Here is an 18,410-nt window from a genome sequence, read left to right on the forward strand (position 1 = left end):
AAGGCTTTTCTCCTGTGGAGTGAAGGACCAAGTTAAGGCTGTCTTCTCCTCTTTCTCTGTAGAACTTCTGCAAAAAGGCACAACAACCATCACCAACCTGGAAGGTTGGGTTGGGCACCCTCTGGATCCCATTGGATGCCTGTGCAGAACTTTCCTTGAGGCATCTCGGGTAGATGAGGAGGGTCTTGCACTGTATGCAGGTGAGTAGTCCTTTTCATGTGGAGTGAAAAGCCAGCTATGTAACTTTTGCATGTTGGCGGGAGGAAAAGTCTTGGCTCTGTAGAACATGCCTGTGCAAGGGGGACATGTTGGTAAACTAAAGAATGATTGTGTTCGGGAGTGCAACGCCTACGTATGGGCGGTAAATTATCTGGTTGGAATTGCAATGTTTCTTTGGCTGCAGGATGCTGTCCCTTTTTGTAAATGTTTAGCAGCACATTTATTAAGTCTTTTCTGTATACTAGGGTGTTCAAGGTCATCCACTAGGGCTAGATCCTTGTAAATTAAATATACATACAACAGTTCCAATTGGAACTCATTTACATAACCATGGCTATTCTGAAAATCTGAAGTGCAGCCAGCCCTTCTGGCCCTCCAAAATCCTGCTTGTACAAAATATTTCCTGGTGAGTAGTCATTTGGAGAACCCATATACCCTGGTAAATGAACATTGTCTTTGTGCTCCTTCTGTGTGCTTAATTATTTTTAGAGAAAGTTTTTGGTATTTGTGACATGTGGATTGTCTCTTGCCTCAGATTCCACAGTAGAACTGAAGAAGGTGGTTTACCAACATGTTCCAGTCCCTTCCAATCCCAGCTCCGGTGAATCCTACTTTAGCTTGGCTTTGGAGGTGGCCCTCATGGGTTTGGGACAGCAGCGGGCTATGCCGGAGGGGCTGTACGCTCAAGACAAAGTTGTGCGCAGCGAGGAACAACTTCTTGCACTTCTGGCTGAGATGGAGCTGGATGAGAAACTGGTCCAGGTGTTGAGGAAGCAAGCTCTCCTGCTGCTGGAAGGTAAGTGTGGTGTGGTAAAATTTGAAGTAGATCTACATTAGAGAGGCTGAACAGATACATTAATATCGGGGCATGTGCATGGCCTTGTAACAAAATAGGAGTAGTTTTGCAGCTTGTAGAGTTTTCTGGATTGACATGCTGTGCATTATTCCACCATCTAGCGGTTGGGTCCGGCACGTGGTCCATCGACTGTATCATGTCAGATGGTGCTCCGGAAGTTCCTGTTCATGGCAGCCAACTTCAGATTCTTTTTTTCTTCTTTATTGGTTATAAAGATTTTCTCTTTGACCTCTTTCTCACCTGTTTGTGTTGTTTTCATTTCTGGGGCGGTGGGTGGGTCGCATGTGAATCCAGAAAATGCTTCAAAACTAGTCCTACTGATAAGTAACCATTTTGTTTTGCAACATGAATCCTTTTCTGGGTTCACATGCCGTATATTAGATTATGTAGAGGTTTTCCCTTCCTTGGGTTTGATGGGGTGAAATGAGGCCGAATTCGCAAACTGGTGCTGTAAAATTTTCTGTCCCACATGTGACTCTTTATGCATTTGTATATCCACGCAATGTTTGGTGAATGTGTGTGGGGATGCCCATGTTACTGCAGTGCAGATAGCATCAATGGGTACATTGCTAAGACAGCTATAGTTGTGCGCTTCTTTCTTGTTGAGTGTGCTTTAGGGCAGGAAGGTAGTTTTTCCTGCTGTGTAGTAACATGTTTGTATTGCTTCCACAATCCTTTGTACCTTTGGTGACTGGCAACCCCTTCTTAGTTTTTAGCATATGAAACAAACAATTGATTCCTTTTACCAAACTGCTTGGTCTCTTGTAGATAATATTTTAGAGCTCTCCTCGTATCAAGTGTGTACAATGCTCTTTCCAGTTGTTCCTGTGGGCTCTTGAAGAATACTGTTAGCTGAATGCTCTGATTATCATGACATTTGCTTATTACCTTTGGTAGAAATTGAAGGTTTGTTCTGAGGAAACTTTGTCCTAGTGAATGTGGTTCTTGTATTGTTAGTGCCAGGAATTTGCTCACTCTCCGTAGTGATGTGATTGCTATCAGGAACGCCATCTTTAGGGTAATGTGTTGCAGCTTTGCTTTATGCATGGATTCAAAGGAACTTGTCATTAGCTGTGTTAAAACTGTGTTCAGGCTCCACATTGGGGCTGGTGCATTTGTTGGTGGGGTTATTCACCCTCTAGGAAATATTTGATTACAGGCATTGATAGAAATTTTAGCGACACAAAAGGATGATGGACGGAGTGCTGACAATGCAAACACTCCCCCCCCCCCCCCCCCCCCCCCCCCCCCCCCCCCCCTCCCCCAGTCACAGATCTGGGTTTAATCCATCGTTCTTCTGCTCACCATGCCACCCCAGTTTGGACCCAGCCATATGCAAATCAGTCTTGACCCCGTTCCTTGTGGGAACAGTCCAGCCTGAACTGCCAGGCCAGGTCCTCCCTGGACCGGAAACAAGCATCCTGGGACCGGTTTCGGGGTTTCACCCCTCATCAGCCAGGCTAGCTTGATTCCAGTGGCACAGTGAGCAAGGGACCCATGTCTGGGCATACCCTTCCCACTTAGGGCAACTTTAGCGACACAAAAGGATGATGGACGGAGTGCTGACAATGCAAACACTCACCCCCAGTCACAGATCTGGGTTTAATCCATCGTTCTTCTGCTCACCATGCCACCCCAGTTTGGACCCAGCCATATGCAAATCAGTCTTGACCCCCGTTCCTCATGGGAACAGTCCAGCCCGAACTGCCAGGCCAGGTCCTCCCTGGACCGGAAACAAGCATCCTCGGACCGGTTTCAGGGTTTCACCCCTCATCAGCCAGGCTAGCTTGATTCCAGTGGCACAGTGAGCAAGGGATTGATAGAAATTTCGCCATGATGCTCCTCTAGAATAGACCAAAATTGCTGCTAGGTGGACTTTGAGAGATGAATAAATAATTCTGCTGTCTAGCAGATGTGTGAGATAGGTTATGACTGTCTCCTGTGTTGATATTGTCTTGTAGGTATTGTTTTTTTGTGCACCATACACGGTACCTTTTACTGTTTAGCGCCATAGCATTGTCTTGTTGGTCTCCGTGCTTCCCTTAGTATTTCCATGGTCCTAGGTGACAGTCGTAAGTGCCCTAATGCTATGTATTCAGGCGCCATGCTGTTAGATTGAATGTTGATGGTTCTCGGTGAAACACTTGTCCTTGCTACGTTGTGAGAAGGTCCCTCTCCACATTGATTTTGATCATCTGCCTCCTGGACAGTTCGAATAGGTGAGTATCATGCCTGTATGGCCCACTGTGGAGCTAGACGGATGAGATCTGTTCCCAGTTGTTTGGTCTTCTTCAAGTCCCTTGGTATCGGGGAGATCAGTGGAAAGGCATAGGAAAATATCCCTGACCAATTTAGTGATAGGGCATTCTCTTCTGATTGGTGGTGTTGAAACCTGGAGGCAAAGAGTTACATTTTTTGTTGTTTTCTGCAGTCGCAGTTTTTTTTTTCTTTTTCTTTTTTTGGTGTCAAACTCTGAAGAGCCCTTCTCTGCTTTTTTTTTTTTTTTTGCTCTAGTTCCAATTAATTTGAACTGCTTCCCTGTCTGCTGTGTCTGTCCACCACGGTTTTGTCTTTCCATGGTAGATGAATTGTTTGTCGAGTGAATCTCCTCTGTATTGCCCATTTCCATATCTCTTGGGCTAGTCTGCTTAGGGTGTATGACTTTGTGCCCCCTTGTTTGCTCAGATAGAACATTGTTGTTGTATTGTCCATTTGGATTGGTACTGTCTTCCTGTTATTTGTGTTTGGCAGGCTTTCAGGGCTAGCAGCACTGTCTTCAGTTCCAAGAAGTTGATGTGCTTTGCTAAGTCTGTGCTGACCCTGGATTTTCAGCGTTCCTCTGTGCTCCCCATCCCTCGTGTGAAGAATCTGTTATGGTCTCAAATGGAGTTGCTGTATTGAACAATCTTCCTAGGGATATGTGTTTTGATGCTAACCATTGTACCACCTCCTGTATTTTTGCTGTTACAACCACTAGATCTTCCCAGCTACCGGTGGCTTGTGACCAATTGTTTCATCGCCATTCTTGGAATGGGCGCATGTGGAGCCCCTCATGATTAATGAGGGGAAATACATAATGCCATCATGCCCATCAGTTTCAGAATTGTCCTGGCTGTCAGATATCACCCTTTCTGGTACAGGCAAGTTTGGTTTATAATGACCTGTACTCTCCCCTGAGATAGAAATGCTTTTGCTTTCTCTGCATCCAGTCTTGCTCCCAGGAAAGTGTTTTTGTTTCTATTTGTTTTTTTTGTTTTTTTTTTTGCCATTTGGAGTTGTGGTGACAGTTATAGGAAAGTACCCTCTTTATTGGCATGGTTGCCCCCATTTTCTGCCTGTGTGTTTGACTGTGTTCACGGGGATCCTGCTAACCAGGACCCCAGTGACAATGCGCTCTCCCTTCTAAATTGGTAACTGTACCTTTTTTTTATTTATTTTTATTTTTTTTTATTTTATTTTTTATTATTATTATTTTTTTTTATTTCCTTCCCACAATTGGCATACTGGTCCAAACTCCTCCCCCCACTCAATTTAAGTTCCGAGTATATGGTACCCAGGGCATTGGGGTAGCAGGGGATCGCTAAGGGCTGCAGCAGTTATTCTGCCACCCATAGGGAGCATATGCAAAGGGCTCTGCAGGCCTGCCATTGCAGTCTGCTTGAAACTGGTGCATGCACCCATTTTCACTACAGGTCCCTGCACCAGGTCATTGTAATTCACCCCTATTGTAGAACCTCCGCCCAGAGGGCAGGGTTCAGGTACCTCTGTCTAAGGTAACCCCAACACAGGCAGAGGTGCCCCCCACAAACTCCAGGTCCATTTTCCTGGATTTTGTGAGTGCAGGTGACGCCATTTTACGCATGTACTGGACATAGGTAGTGACCTAATGGTAACTCCGAACCTTGGTATCAAACATGTCGGAATCATACCCCAATACTGTTGCAAGTATTGGAACTATGATTCCATGCACTCTGGAGGCTCCTTGGAGGACCCCCAGCATTGCTACCACCAGTCTTTCAGGGTTTTTTATGCAGCCCGAGCTGCTGCCACCCCTCAGACAGGTTTCTGCCCCCCTGCTGCTTGATCTGATCAAGCCCAGGAGGGCAGAACAAAGGATTTCCTGTGGGAGAGGGAGCTAACACTGTCTCCCTTTGGAAATCGATGTGACTGGCTTGGGAGAGGTAGCCTCTGCATCCCACTGGTATGTATTGAAGGGCACAGTTGGTGCCCTCTCTGCATAAACAAGTCCACAGTAGTCCAGGGGCCCCCAGTCCCTTCTCTGGCGCCAAACTGGACAATGGAAAGGGGAGTGAATACTCCCCTGTCCATCACCACTCCATCAGAGCTCCTCCAGAAGGTCCCTCGGTTCTGCCATCTTGCTTCCAAGGTTGGCAGGGAACTCTGGGAGCATCTGAGTGGCCAGGTAGGTGACGTCAGAGCTCCCTCCTGATACATGCTTACTTGCTTAGGGGACCAAGCCTCCTTTCAGAGCTTTTTAGGGTCTCTCTCTTCTCTCTCTTCTCTCTCTTCTCTCTCTTCTCTCTCTTCTCTCTCTTCTCTCTCTTCTCTCTCTTCTCTCTCTTCTCTCTCTTCTCTCTCTTCTCTCTCTTCTCTCTCTTCTCTCTCTCTCCAGCAACTCTTTAGCCTTCACAAGAAGGAATAATTTCCCTGGGAGTGAAGGAGTCACTCCCCTGCATCCGCAGGCACCTGAATTCCTTCAGCACCTCATTTAGGTCCAGATGTAGCAAGATCAGAATTTGCGATTCTGAAATTGCGAATCGATGCGACTCGCAATTTCAGAATCGCAGAACGGTGCCTCAGACACAGTCTGCAACTCGCTATGGGGTCGCAAAGACCCACCTCATAAATATTAATGAGGTGGGTCGCATTTTACGACCCCATAGCGAGTCCCTGCACTCACAGGGATGGTGGCCTACTGAAGTCAGCAGACCTCCAAGTCTGTGACTGCTTTTTCAATAAAGCAGGTTTTTTTTTTTCTCGTTTTTTTTATTTTATTTTGCAGCCCGTTTTCCTTAAAGGAAAACGAGTTGCAAAATAAAAAAAATATAACGAAACCATTTGGTTTCGTTTTTTCAGTGTAGGCAGTGGTCCATTGGACCCACTGCCTGCTCTGAAAAAACCTTTTTGGCAACAACTGCAAATTGCATTCGCGGTCACAAAGCAATTCTGCATTGCCATGCGAGTCGCAAATAGGAAGGGAACACCCCTTCCTATTTGCGAGTCGCATTCACAATTTGTGAGTCGGTACCGACTCACAAATTGAATGTGCATCGCAGAAGGCTGTTTGCATGGCGCAAACTGTGAATTTCGCAGTTTGCACCGTGCAAACGGCTTCCTACATCTGGCCCTTAATTCCTTCTTGTGCTGAAGTGTTGCTGTTTCGGTTTCCAGCCATCTCATTTTCTTTTCCAGCTCCATGGCCTTTTCAGTGTCCTGCTTCAAGGTGCGCCCCTTTCTCCTTCTTCTCCTTTTTTTTTTTTTTTTTTTTTTTTAAAGCAGTTTGTCCCTCCTCCGAAGGTCTTGGGCCTCTTTTGGGGGTTCTTGTCCGACAGTGGGTTTCGTCTGTTTTGACGTTTTCCCTTCATCGTTCACCCTGTGCTGGAATCCGTGGGCCTTTTTGTCTCACGGTTGGCCCTTGAACACATATTTCTTGGAGTTTGTGGCAGCCTTGTGTGACTTTTGCTTGGGCAAGACATTTTTTAATCCAACCCACTAGATGGCGGAGTAATGCACAACATACGAATCCAGAAAATGGCTCGTGCTGCAAAACAAATCTTCATTTGAGTCTACTGGTGGTTCAGCTACCAGACCTGCTGCTGATATGAGTTTAAGGACAATGGTGCTCATGATGGGCATACTTGCCACAGTAGCACAACCATCGTTACCAGTTCTCATTTTTTTTAAGATGGGAGGGTGACTCTACACTTTGAGTCTTAAGATAAGAAACCAAAATGAATTTTTCCCTTGTGTGCAGAGGCCCCGAACTTCAATATAGCAGTCTGATTGTAAGGCACATGTGGTGTATGTCATTCCTATTGAAAGGTGTCTAATGATTTGAAGTAGTACATCACATGTGACACATTTTATGGTGGATTGATTAATCCAGTCCCCAATTTACCACCAAACAAAACAGTTCTCAAATCCTTGTCTGAGTGAACAGATGTTCCACAACCACATCTAATAATTTGTATTTTTCATGTGGAAACTCCTGACTCCCACCGTTATTCCATTAAGTAGACTGTTTACTTCGAGAATGGTATTCATTATACAAGGAGGGTCCATTTCTATAGGTTTGGCGTCAAGTGTGGTCTCTCCTTGTGGTGGTGTTTGTGTCTCTGGATGTATATATTAGCTTTTTTTTTTTTGAGGCACTAATTTGAGTTTATTCTGCCTTCAAGGTGGGCCTTTCAGCGGATTTGGCGAGGTGGTCTTCCGGGAGAGTGTACCCATGCACACCTTTGCCCGATACCTCTTTACTGCTCTCCTGCCACACGATGCTGATCTAGCTTACAGGGTCGCTCTCCGAGCCATGAGGTACGTTGACCTCTGCCTTCCTTCTACGAATATCCAAATTACCTCTGTTTCTAAAGACCATCTCCAATTCCCTGTGCTGTGCTTTCGGTGCTCTTGTAGTTATAGCCTTTAATTCTCCTTTCCCTTTCAGGCTTCCGGTGCTAGAAACAGCCATGAGGGCTCCAGATCTGCTGCACCACAACCCCCTTGACTCTATGATGGCCAACCGCTTCCCTCGATGGTTCATCCTTGGCCACCTCGAGACGCGTCAGTGTGAGTTGGCGTCTGCCATGCTCACCACTGCCAAAGGTAAGGCTGAGTCTGTCTTTCTGTCTTTCTGTCTTTCTGTCTTTCTGTCTGTCTGTCTGTCTGTCTGTCTGTCTGTCTGTCTTTCTGTCTGTCTGTCTGTCTGTCTGTCTGTCTGCCTGCCTCTCTGTAAAGTGTTAGGTTGTTCACCTGCTTACATCTTCCCTTTCCCTTCCCCCAGGGGACCCTAAGTGGCTGCACACAGTGCTGGGATCCATCCAACAGAACATCCATTCACCTGCGTTGCTCTTCAAGCTAGCACAGGATGCTTGCAAGACCGCCACGCCTGCTAACGCACCTCCAGACAGCAGCCTCCTAGGCATCTCCCTAGAGCTCGGCCTTCAGGTAGGAGTTTGTTGTGTGATGATTCTACATCCAGAGTCTCTGCTGGCCGACTTGGCGGCTGCATTACTCTGTAGCTTGGTTACTGTATTTAGTAAAGCTCTGTTGCTCAATCTAGACATTCTCTTCCTGTAAAGTATGAACGAAGATGAAGAGCGAGTTAGTACTCAGTAGTGGACCTGAGCTGTGATTCAAGGCTGTGTATAATGAGATGGCTGATAATAGCTTCTTGTGTAAAGTGGTAGTGCTCTTTGAAGAGATGCTTTCATTTTGTTTCTACCTTGCTGAATGGGTAGAGACTGTTCTAATGTCGATAGAGTGCTTACCTCTTAATAAAAATTGAACTGTTCGACAAAGCAAGAAGCACAGGAAAGCAGGTGCTTAGCGGTACGGAGGTGGAATTTGGAAGCTTCGATGATGTGTAGAGCACCTCCGCCTCTGTCAGTGTGTGTGTGTGGGGAGATCTGGGGGGGGGGGGGGCACCCTCATTAGGCCAGACATCATTTACTTGTGAGAGAAAGAACTTTCATATCTGACAGCTAGCTGGCGGAATAAAGAGCAGCTTCTGAATTATGCTGAGGAGAGCAGTGGTAGTGCTGCCTGTAATATGTACTGCAGGGGTAAGTAAGGTTGCCCCCCCTCCCTCCCCCCCTTCGGTGGTCGCAGCAGCGTGCACAGGTCCTGCATTGATGTCGGAGCTGCCACCCTCTAGGATGGGCAGATTTGTGGCAAGGAAGGATGGCAGTGCTGTCTCTTAGAAGTGTTCTGTCTGGTGAGCAAGGAACGACATGGTGCTCTTTTGTAATGTGCCTTTCTTCTCTTCCAGGTGATGAGGATGACACTAAACACCATGACATGGCGGCGGAGAGAGATGGTGCGCTGGCTTGTCAGCTGCGCAACTGAAATTGGTAAGAAAAGAAGAGCATGCCTCAGCCTCAGGCCAGCATCAGTACTTTGTTTTTCTCTGTTGGTTAGTCTTCGGGACTCATTCACGGTTTGTTGTTTCAATGCTTTTTGTCTGTCTTCATGTTTCTTATGTATATGAAAGTGTCGTAGTTTTTTTTTTTTTTTTTTTTTCTTTTTTTTTCTCTGCCTGCTTCTTATTGGTTGTCTGTTTCTTTGTCTCACTTATGCATTTGTCGTCCACTTTGTATCTTATCTGCTTCAGTCCCTCCTACGGTCAGTTTTTCTTCACGTTGAGTTTGTCATTTGGTCTACCTTTTTTCATTCGCTGAATAATTGTGTTGATTGAGTGCACATTGCTCCAAATAGGCATTGATTAAGCCCCATGAAGTGAGTACAATGCAGCTAGTTTGGTTGATGTTTTCTGGTGCGTTTTCTCTCTGTGTGTGTGTGTGTGTGTGTGTGTGTGGTTGTGTGTGTTTTTTTTTTTTTTTTTTTTTTTTTTTTTTCTCTTTGCAGCTGAATTATGAGTCAAGTACCCCTCTCCCAGATAAGAATGACAGAAATGCAGCAACATGCTGTGCATATCCCGCCATCTAGTGTTGGGCTCGGAGAAAGTAATCAAAATAATAGCATTTTTGAGCTATAGCATAAGGGGCTTACAGGGGCCTACTTCACGGTTCCCTGCTCTTTCATGAAATGTAGGGAGCAGGCTTGGTGTGAATGAAGTCAGTGGGTCTGTGTGCTATTCTGGACACGGAAGTAGGTGCGGTGTAGCTTCTCTCAGCCCCCAAGTGGAACGGTTGTTGTGCTGTGGGGTCTTGGACGTTTCCTCCCACATAGAAGGCTGGCGAGTCTGTGGAAAAGCAGGACCAGTGACTATCATGTTACCTGACATTGTGTTTTCTTCTCCAGGTGTGCAGGCCTTGATGAACATCATGCAAAACTGGTACTCCCTGTTCACTCCCATCGAGGCTACGACCATTGTGGCCGTCACCAGCACCACGCACTCCACGCTTCTCCGGCTTAGCTTAGACTACAGTCAGCGGGAGGAACTGTGCAGCTGCGCCCGCACCGTGGCCCTGCAGTGCGCCATGAAGGACCCTCAGAACTGCTCGCTGCCGGCGCTCACCCTGTGCGAGAAGAACCACGCTGCCTTCGAAGCGGCTTACCAGATCGTCCTGGACTCCTCTAGCACCAGCATGGGCCACTCCCACCTCTTCACAGTAGCCCGCTACATGGAGCACAGGGGCCTGCTCCTCCGGGCCTACAAGCTGGCTATGTTGGCGCTCTCGCACCTCAGCATCGCCTTCAATCAGGACACTCACCCTGCCGTGAATGACGTGCTCTGGGCCTGCTCCCTCAGCCACTCTCTGGGAAAGAACGAGCTGGCTGCAGTGGTGCCGCTGGTGATCAAAAGTGTGCAGTGCGCCCCGGTCCTCTCCGACATCCTGCGGCGCTGGAGCATCCCCACGCCCGGCCTGGCAGGTCTCCCCGGACGCAGGACTTCCGGCAAGCTGCTGGGGACGGAGAAGGCCCCCCTCTGCCAGCTGCTAGACGCCGCCATGACTGCCTACATCAGCACCACTCACTCGCGGCTCACGCACATCAGCCCGCGGCATTATGGGGAATTTATAGAGTTTCTGTGCAAAGCCCGGGAAACATTCCTACTGGCCCCTGAGGGGCACCTGCAGTTCGGGCAGTTCCTAGACAACCTCAAACAGACCTACAAAGGCAAAAAGAAGCTCATGCTGCTGGTGCGGGAGCGCTTTGGCTGACGCCGGGCCCTTGTGTGGGGCCCCTGCCTCTGACGGGCTCTCGTGTAAGACGATGGGACTCTTGTGCAAATTGGTGCCGGGCTCAGTTAAAGCCACTCTTTCCTCCGTTTTTATTTTTATTCTTTATAAAATGGTTGATATTTAATTTTATATTTATTTATTTAATGAAGAGGAGGGAAGTGCTAGAAGGACTTGGTTGATGCTGTGGTCAGTATTACTCTGCAATGCAACTCCAGCAAACCTGAAGGATAACCTAGGGACCGTCACACCAGTGTTGTGGCCTCCATGTATTCCACACCCACCACATCTAAAACCTGCTCCCAGCATTGCTGTACGATGTTGACTTTATTCCTAGCATTTTCCTGCATAAGTGGAGGCTGCTGATGAAGTTAAGGCACCCATGGACTCCCTTGCGAGCACATCTGGGTTCCACAAAGAACATTTCTGCACACGCAGGCTCTGCCGCCAGAATTTGTGTACATGTGGATTCGGCCCCAGCGTCCCTTCACCTGTGGACCCCGCGCGCAGCATTCTTGCAGTTTGGGAACTGCACTCCCGGCATTCCTAGTTTTGTGTGTTCCTCTCCACGGCATGCTGCACGCATTGAGTCTTCTCTTCACCTCGTACAGGCGGACACATTCCAGCATCCTGCACGTTTCCGCCCTAAACATTTCTGCGCGTGCTAAATCATTTCTTGCCGTTACTCGGGGTGCCCTCCCATTTCTAGATAAACGGCGTTGTGGCAGACAGAAGTGGAATCACCCCCTCCCCCCCCCCCCCCCCCCCTTTTTTGTTTTTTTTACGGAAAATTCCGTGGCATCGTTTTTAAAGTTCGCTTCCGGTTTGGACTGCGGGCCCTCTTCAGTGGTGGCTGCTGGAGGCAGCTTGTGGCCATCTTTTGAAATGAGGACTCTAGAGGCTAGACTGTTGTGATGTCCAGCTCCCAGTTGCTGTCATATTTGGTCCTCTGACATACGACTGTCTGACCGTGGGCGTTTACGGACAATGAAGCAGAGGGACATGGACTCCTTCCCTCTTACTGTGTACCTTAAACAACTGGATGTTGAATGGTAGATGCTACAGGCCTTTCCAGGAAAAAAAAAGGTTGGGAGAGAGTACATTGGTGTCATGCCTGCTTGGCTCTCGGAACGGAGGGTCGATCCCAGACTTATGTCTTTTTTTTTTGTTTGTTTGTTTGTTTTAAGATTTGAGCATAGCACATCTTTCCGGGGATGGAAGCGGCCATTTGCTTCTTCCCACTACGGTATAATTTACTTTAGAAAATTATTCTCGTCCGTTCTGTCTGTGAATCATCCCAGGCTCGACCCAGTACCTCAAGTGAAGCTGCATTGACCACCGCCTCCAGACGTAGGGTTCTCCTTTAGTGAATCAGTATTGCACCAGAGAAGGGACAGTGAATTAATCCTTGATGTGGTAGCCACTCGTGTATCCTCACTCCTTTGAATTTGAATGCTCCGGTTTAAGACATGAAGCTGTGCTTGATGCACATGTGCTAACACTCTGCCTCATCACAATACGTTGCTTAGATTTTACATAGCCCTTGCGGAATTTTGACCCGTTAAAAGAAACCTGTAAGCCCCCTCCCCTGTTGCTGAAAGCCCCTTAGTTTTCTGCCACCTTGTCTGCCTTGCGCTCTCACCCTCATGCCTCTGGATTTGTATAGCCTGCCATTGCCCTGAGACTGTGCCCTTAATCCACATTTATTAGCCTTTCACTCTGCAGGATCGTGAGCTATAATCTAATACACTTGGTTTGTAAATGCCAGTTCCCCGATGTGGGAGGCACAAAAAACGACACCACTTTACTTTCTGCTTTCCATGTTCTGACTTTGTCTCATTGAAACTGGCACCATTTTGATCTACCACTGGATTGGTTGGCGCCCATCTGGTCACCACTCATTGGCCGATTATTCCAGGCTTTGCTTTGGGGTGGGCCACAGTGTGCCCCGGGGCACTGGGACTTTGCAAGTGGTCTGTTTATCTAAGCACTTTAGAGATACCTTCCAAATAAAGCAATATATTTGCCCACCCTACCCAGATACATCCTGTCTTGCTTAATCTTGGAGTTACAGTAGTGCCAAGAAGGACTGCGCTTTTATGGAATGCACTGGGATTAGATCTGAGGACTCCAAACCGCCCCAGGGCGAGTCCTGCAAGACTGTTTCCACATGTCCAGGCCTCATTGGGCCCTTGCTTTGCCCACTTCTCAAGGTCCTTTCTCTTGCATGTGAATGTTCTTGAATTGAGTCGCCCAACGGTGCTGCTCGTTCAGTTCCCGCTTGGTTATTTTGTTCCAAATCTTTCAACTTTATCACATAATTAAGCTTGTGGGAAAGTAGACTAGAGTACTTGGGCCCTTAAAGTATTTCTCTCGATTAAGATACACGCACTCTATAAATGTAATGGCTTGTTTTTCACCGCACTGGCCCTGCGGATTTAAATTACGTATAGTAAAATACACTCGTTTTCTAGAGTTCTCCTTTCTGGAGTACAATACCCAGACCTCGCAGACTTCCCGATTCAAGTTATGATACAAGATTTTAGCCATAGTTTTAGATTCAAGGATCTTGACACTATATCCTTCTAAATTACGATTCATGAGCCTTGCACGTTTCACCCTTCGATTTATGATGCACCTTTCACTTTTTTTCTGTAATTTGTTACACAGGCCTTGTAAATTACACTTTCAGTCTTTGGAATACACCCGAATGCACTGCAAAGTTCATTTTTGGTTTTGGATGCAAAGCTTTTAGATTTTGCAACTAGGCTTCCACAGAGGGACCCTTCATGTTTTACTATAATGCGTTACGATTAATGGCCCCTGCACGTCACCTTTTAGATTTGGATAGAGAGCCTGCAGACTTTACTTTTCTAAATCAGATTAAATTGTCCCTGCAGATTTTTGCCTTTTTGTATTTTGGGTCACTGGCTCTATAAAATTAACCCTTTTAAATTGTGAATCATTAGCCTTGCAGGTTTCACTTTCCTAGATTTTGTTACCTTGACCTTGCAGATTTCCAGAAGGGGTCTTAAATTGCCATAACAGTTATGTCTGGGGCTTACCTCCTATCCATTCCACCCCTTCCCTCTAATATTTAAAGAGCCCAAAGCATTGAACGCCACCAAACATGGAACAGTGTTGGGGATGGTGGAGGTGGCCAGGATATGCTTGATCTTAATACAACAAAATGTCTTGTTTACCTCATAGGCATCTGCAGCACAGAGGGGGACAAGCCCTTACTCGCAGGGGCATACCTCATGCCGCACCTGCCCCTTGCCACCTGAAAATGTTGAGGGGTTTACCTCACGCTCCCACCCCTGTGAAAATTTCTTGCTGTTGCCTCTTTCTCCTGCTCCTCAGCATATGGTATTCTGAGTGCCGCATAGCTGGCTGGATCCCAGTTCCTCGGCCGCTCATGCCCCCAATTTCCCTACACTGTATACATTCTCAGGAACAAATCCAGAGCGCTTAGCTCCTTGGGGTCCAGAAGCTTGCTATGAAGTCTGATCTAATGATTTATTGACCTATTAAATCTATGGACTAGGAAAGATTAACCCTTTACTTTGCAATATGATGTTGAAAGAGAAGGGGGGCCTGCTTGTCCACACTAACCTGGGTGGCACCCCCACTCCTTACTTTACTATAAAGTTTGTTAATTTTTGTAATTTTGTTTTCTATTTATTGAATTGTTCTTGTGTTTTTGTAAAAAAATATAACTTGGGAGAAAAATCCTTGTGGTCTCTTTTTTTTCTGTACGAAAATGCTATTCATTTTTGACTCACTTTTGATGTCTATTCTTAATCCTCTCGTTGATCTTCTCTGATCTCCCTGGTCAGTGATTTTTATGTTATTATTATTATTATATATATATTTTTATTTTTTATCTCATTGTTGATCCCGATCTTTGGTCTGTCATCAGAGAAGGCATTAACCGAACAAGACAAAAATAAGGATATTAAAGCTATCTAAGCAATAAGACATGAGTAACAACCATTATTTTGCAGTCGAGAGCACTGACTTGCATTAAGTTATTTTTATCAGATAGGGAAAACAGTTTACCAAACCCATCGAAGATGGGGCTCACTTGTGTATCCTATACTTTGTATTTGCGCCTTTCTTTAGCCTCTTTGTATGCCCATGTTTGTCTGTCGTTCCTTGTTCTCAGTTCGTTTTTGTTTCTCTCCTGTTCCACCATTCCCTTCAACCCACCCCCACTGCTAATTTTGTATTTGTCATTCCTTGTACTTCGGTTTCCCTTTCTCTTCTTGCATGCCTTCTTTTCCTCTATCCTCAACTTGTTTTACATACATATTTCCTTAACTCAAGGTCTGTTTACCATTCTTCCATGTGTCTATTCCTTGTGGCCTCTTTGTGGTTGTGAGAGGCTCGTTACTAGTAGAGCTAAGTATGCACCTACTGTAGGAAGCCTGCCTGGTGTGTGGTGAATGACTATGGTGTTTGCACCTTATACCAGGTCTAGGCAATCCCTATTAGTTAGTGAGACAGTGTCTAGGAAGCCATGGTTCTCTAGTGGTAGCTGTGGTGAACACACCAACAAGCCTTGGCAAATGCAATTCCGGTCAGAAGAGGATTTGAAGAGGATCAGCAAGTTCCAGGGGGACTCTGCTTTTGGAGGGGAGTCCCGGCTCACCCTCAGCTTTTGGAAGAGCCAGCAGAAGCAGTCGTAACATTCTTCCTCCTCCCCCCCCCCCCCCCCCCCCCCCCCCCCCCCCTCTTCCAGGCAACCCACTGGCAGCAGGCACAGTAAGTGGCAGTGAGGCCCAGTTACCACACCTGGAGTCTCACGTCACTGGAGCAGGAGAGGAGAGACTGTCCTTGCAAGGATGAAGTGCTGGAGGCTGGGGCTACTTGGAGCCTGAAGATCCCTTGGAGCAGGAGTCAATAAGTCTTAGTTGCTGCAAGAGTCGCGGTGCACAGGGGTACTGTCCTGCAATGATAAGCAAAGGCTCACTGTCGCCTAAGTTGGTGCACAGCTGTGGAAATGTTACAATTACTGGAATGAGCCAAAGTAACAATGTTGCAAGGCGAGATTGTCTCAGGAGTTGCAGGTTTGTTTGGTTCTTGTCAAGTCCTGCAGCGGTTCTGGTGGCCAGGAGCAGAAGAGGTCGATTCAGAGGAGTCCTGGTGGAGTCTTGCATGCCGAATCTGGGGACCCACCCGCAAAGGAGTCCCTTAATAGCCCTAAGAGGGTGCTTGGTCACTCTGCTGGGAAACCACCTATCGGATGGGGTCACTGATGTCAGTCACCTGTCCCGTGTAAATAAGTAAGGTGCACTGTTCCACTGGGGAAACTGCAGGTCAAAAGGGCACTATTAAAAGTAGAAGACAGGGCCCTCTCGCACCCAGTGGGTGTCATGCTTCATCATAGGGCCTGCTCCTCGTCGGGCTGGCTCTACAGTGTCCGACTGGCCCCTCAAGGGGGCTCTTTGCCAGAGATCTTTTGTGAAAATGGGCCATTTTTGATTGCAGGGGTAGATTCAGACCTACAAGGAGAAGTGAAAAGCTGGAGACAGGATGAAAATTGTCTCTAAACCCTAACATTACTTTATTAATTCCTCAGAGAGGGTCGAGGTTAAAAACACAGGGAGTAGTCTGGGGGATGATGATCCTGCACTCTACCAGGGAAAAAAACAGGGAAAAGGGAAATCCTACATCCCTAAATGATGATCGACATGTTTCACACCTGTGTTGTCCACAACGGATCAATTGGCATTTCTTCAGGATCAAAAACAAAAAAGAACTCTTAAGCTTCACTAAAGAACTCAAATTAAGTAAGAGTTATGTGAAAAGAATATAACATGTATAAAGAACTACATAGGAAAACACAACAGTTTATGACCTGTGGAGGCAAAGGGAGAAAGAGAGAGATCCATAATTATTAATGTTAATGCTTCAACATATAAATAATGCACAGACACTGGTGGTTACATGCCCACATGCTGAGGGTCAGAACAAAATGTGTCCTGACTTGGCATGGACCCACCAACTCGATACGTGAATCACCACAAGTCACTCAAGATAATAAAACAGGATTTCTTACCCTCCTATATTAGGGGGAAGGACTTCTTAGGAAAATGCGAGCTGTGGGACTACTGTGGCCCTGAAAATAGACTAAATACTAGTACATATAACAATGTATGCTAATGTTGCTTAATTTGGATTCAAACAAAATGGGTAAGGATGTAAGTTACCTACTATGTATGTAATTAAATGAACAACAACTGTCATCCAATTAAGAGAGCCACAAAAGCTTATTTATAGGAGGCGAGTCACCTCATATCAAAAGTAATAGGTAAATATGTTGCTGTCACCAAAACTGCATATGAAAAGTTGCTTTCAAAGGTGCATGCTCCGTATGCTTGTTCATTTTTCAAACCAAAAACTTAATTCATTGAGCTAAAATCCCTTTGGCACATTGGCCAATGTGGATCTGTAACGGAAGACCGAGCTTGAAAGGCAGAAAAAAATGCTCCATTTAGAGGAAATGGGGTTTCAAAAATAGCAGCCTCTGAGGAGGCTTAAGGAAATACCATTCTGATTTTGAACCTTTAAGAGGTTTTTTTTCCTGCAGGGTTGAGGCACACTGATCTACCTTACAAAAAGAGGTCTGGTCCAAAGTGTGCCCTCAGCAAAAGGCCTTTGGAACAATCAAGAGAAGATAGATATTAGTCTGTAATTGAAACCCAAAGTTGAGCTCTTTGAGTGAATTTGAAGATTGTTCAAGAAACGATATTCCACGCTGAAAGAATTAGTCAAAGAGGTTGTTGAATCCCATTGTGTCAAGTCTAAAGACCAGGCTACCTAGGAATGATTGTCTGAAGACATCAGTTTCACTTTGGAGGATGATCAAGCTTGAAGTGGTGAGGCAGAATTGGAGAACATGATTAGAACTCAAAAGAAAAGGGGCAGTAAGGAAAAGTGTTCAGTGGCATATGTGGCTGTAGATGCACATGCACTGCATACTCCTGCTATCTAGTGTTGCATCCAGATTTTTGCATGTTGTTTTTTCCTTGAATAAGTCTTTTGCGTCACAAGAAAAGTGACCTCTTGGTGATAATGCACATGGGCATCAACTCATTTGTTAGATTGTGTTTAATGGCATGTGTGGCTGTAGCTACTACACATGCTGTGCATTATCCTGCCATCTAGTGTTTGGCTCTGAGTGCTGCCCCTTGTTTTTCTTAGAGAAGTGTTTTTGAGTCAAGGGATTGAGTGGCTGCTCTTAGGTGATACTGAGCATGGCCGCTAAGTTCTTTGTTAGATTGTATTTTTCTCCGCTATATGGTTCGGACGTGTTTCAGCTCGCTCTGTATTCACTCGAACCGGTTGGAGACTCTTTCTGTCTTTACTTTCCATTGATTGTATTTTAAGTCAATTGGGTTTCTTTATCATACTCTCGGTTGAGTCAAATCTTGACTGTGTACTCTTTG

The 18,410-nt window shown here is 46.2% G+C and overlaps 1 protein-coding gene across 1 annotated transcript in view; it reads left to right on the forward strand.

The window, feature by feature from the left end:
* Positions 1-14,688, forward strand: part of ZSWIM4 (zinc finger SWIM-type containing 4) — a 40,480-nt gene extending 25,792 nt beyond the window's left edge. Inside the window, exons 8-14 of the mRNA XM_069230444.1 lie at positions 63-200; positions 755-1,015; positions 7,495-7,630; positions 7,761-7,918; positions 8,097-8,260; positions 9,084-9,165; positions 10,076-14,688. Coding sequence (XP_069086545.1) covers positions 63-200; positions 755-1,015; positions 7,495-7,630; positions 7,761-7,918; positions 8,097-8,260; positions 9,084-9,165; positions 10,076-10,938 — 1,802 coding nt within the window. The 3' untranslated portion in view covers positions 10,939-14,688. The remainder of the gene's footprint in view (positions 1-62; positions 201-754; positions 1,016-7,494; positions 7,631-7,760; positions 7,919-8,096; positions 8,261-9,083; positions 9,166-10,075) is intronic.
* The last annotated feature ends 3,722 nt before the right edge of the window (positions 14,689-18,410 follow it).

Source organism: Pleurodeles waltl, chromosome 4_2 (genome assembly GCF_031143425.1).
Source record: "Pleurodeles waltl isolate 20211129_DDA chromosome 4_2, aPleWal1.hap1.20221129, whole genome shotgun sequence".
Taxonomy (NCBI): Eukaryota; Metazoa; Chordata; class Amphibia; order Caudata; family Salamandridae; genus Pleurodeles; species Pleurodeles waltl.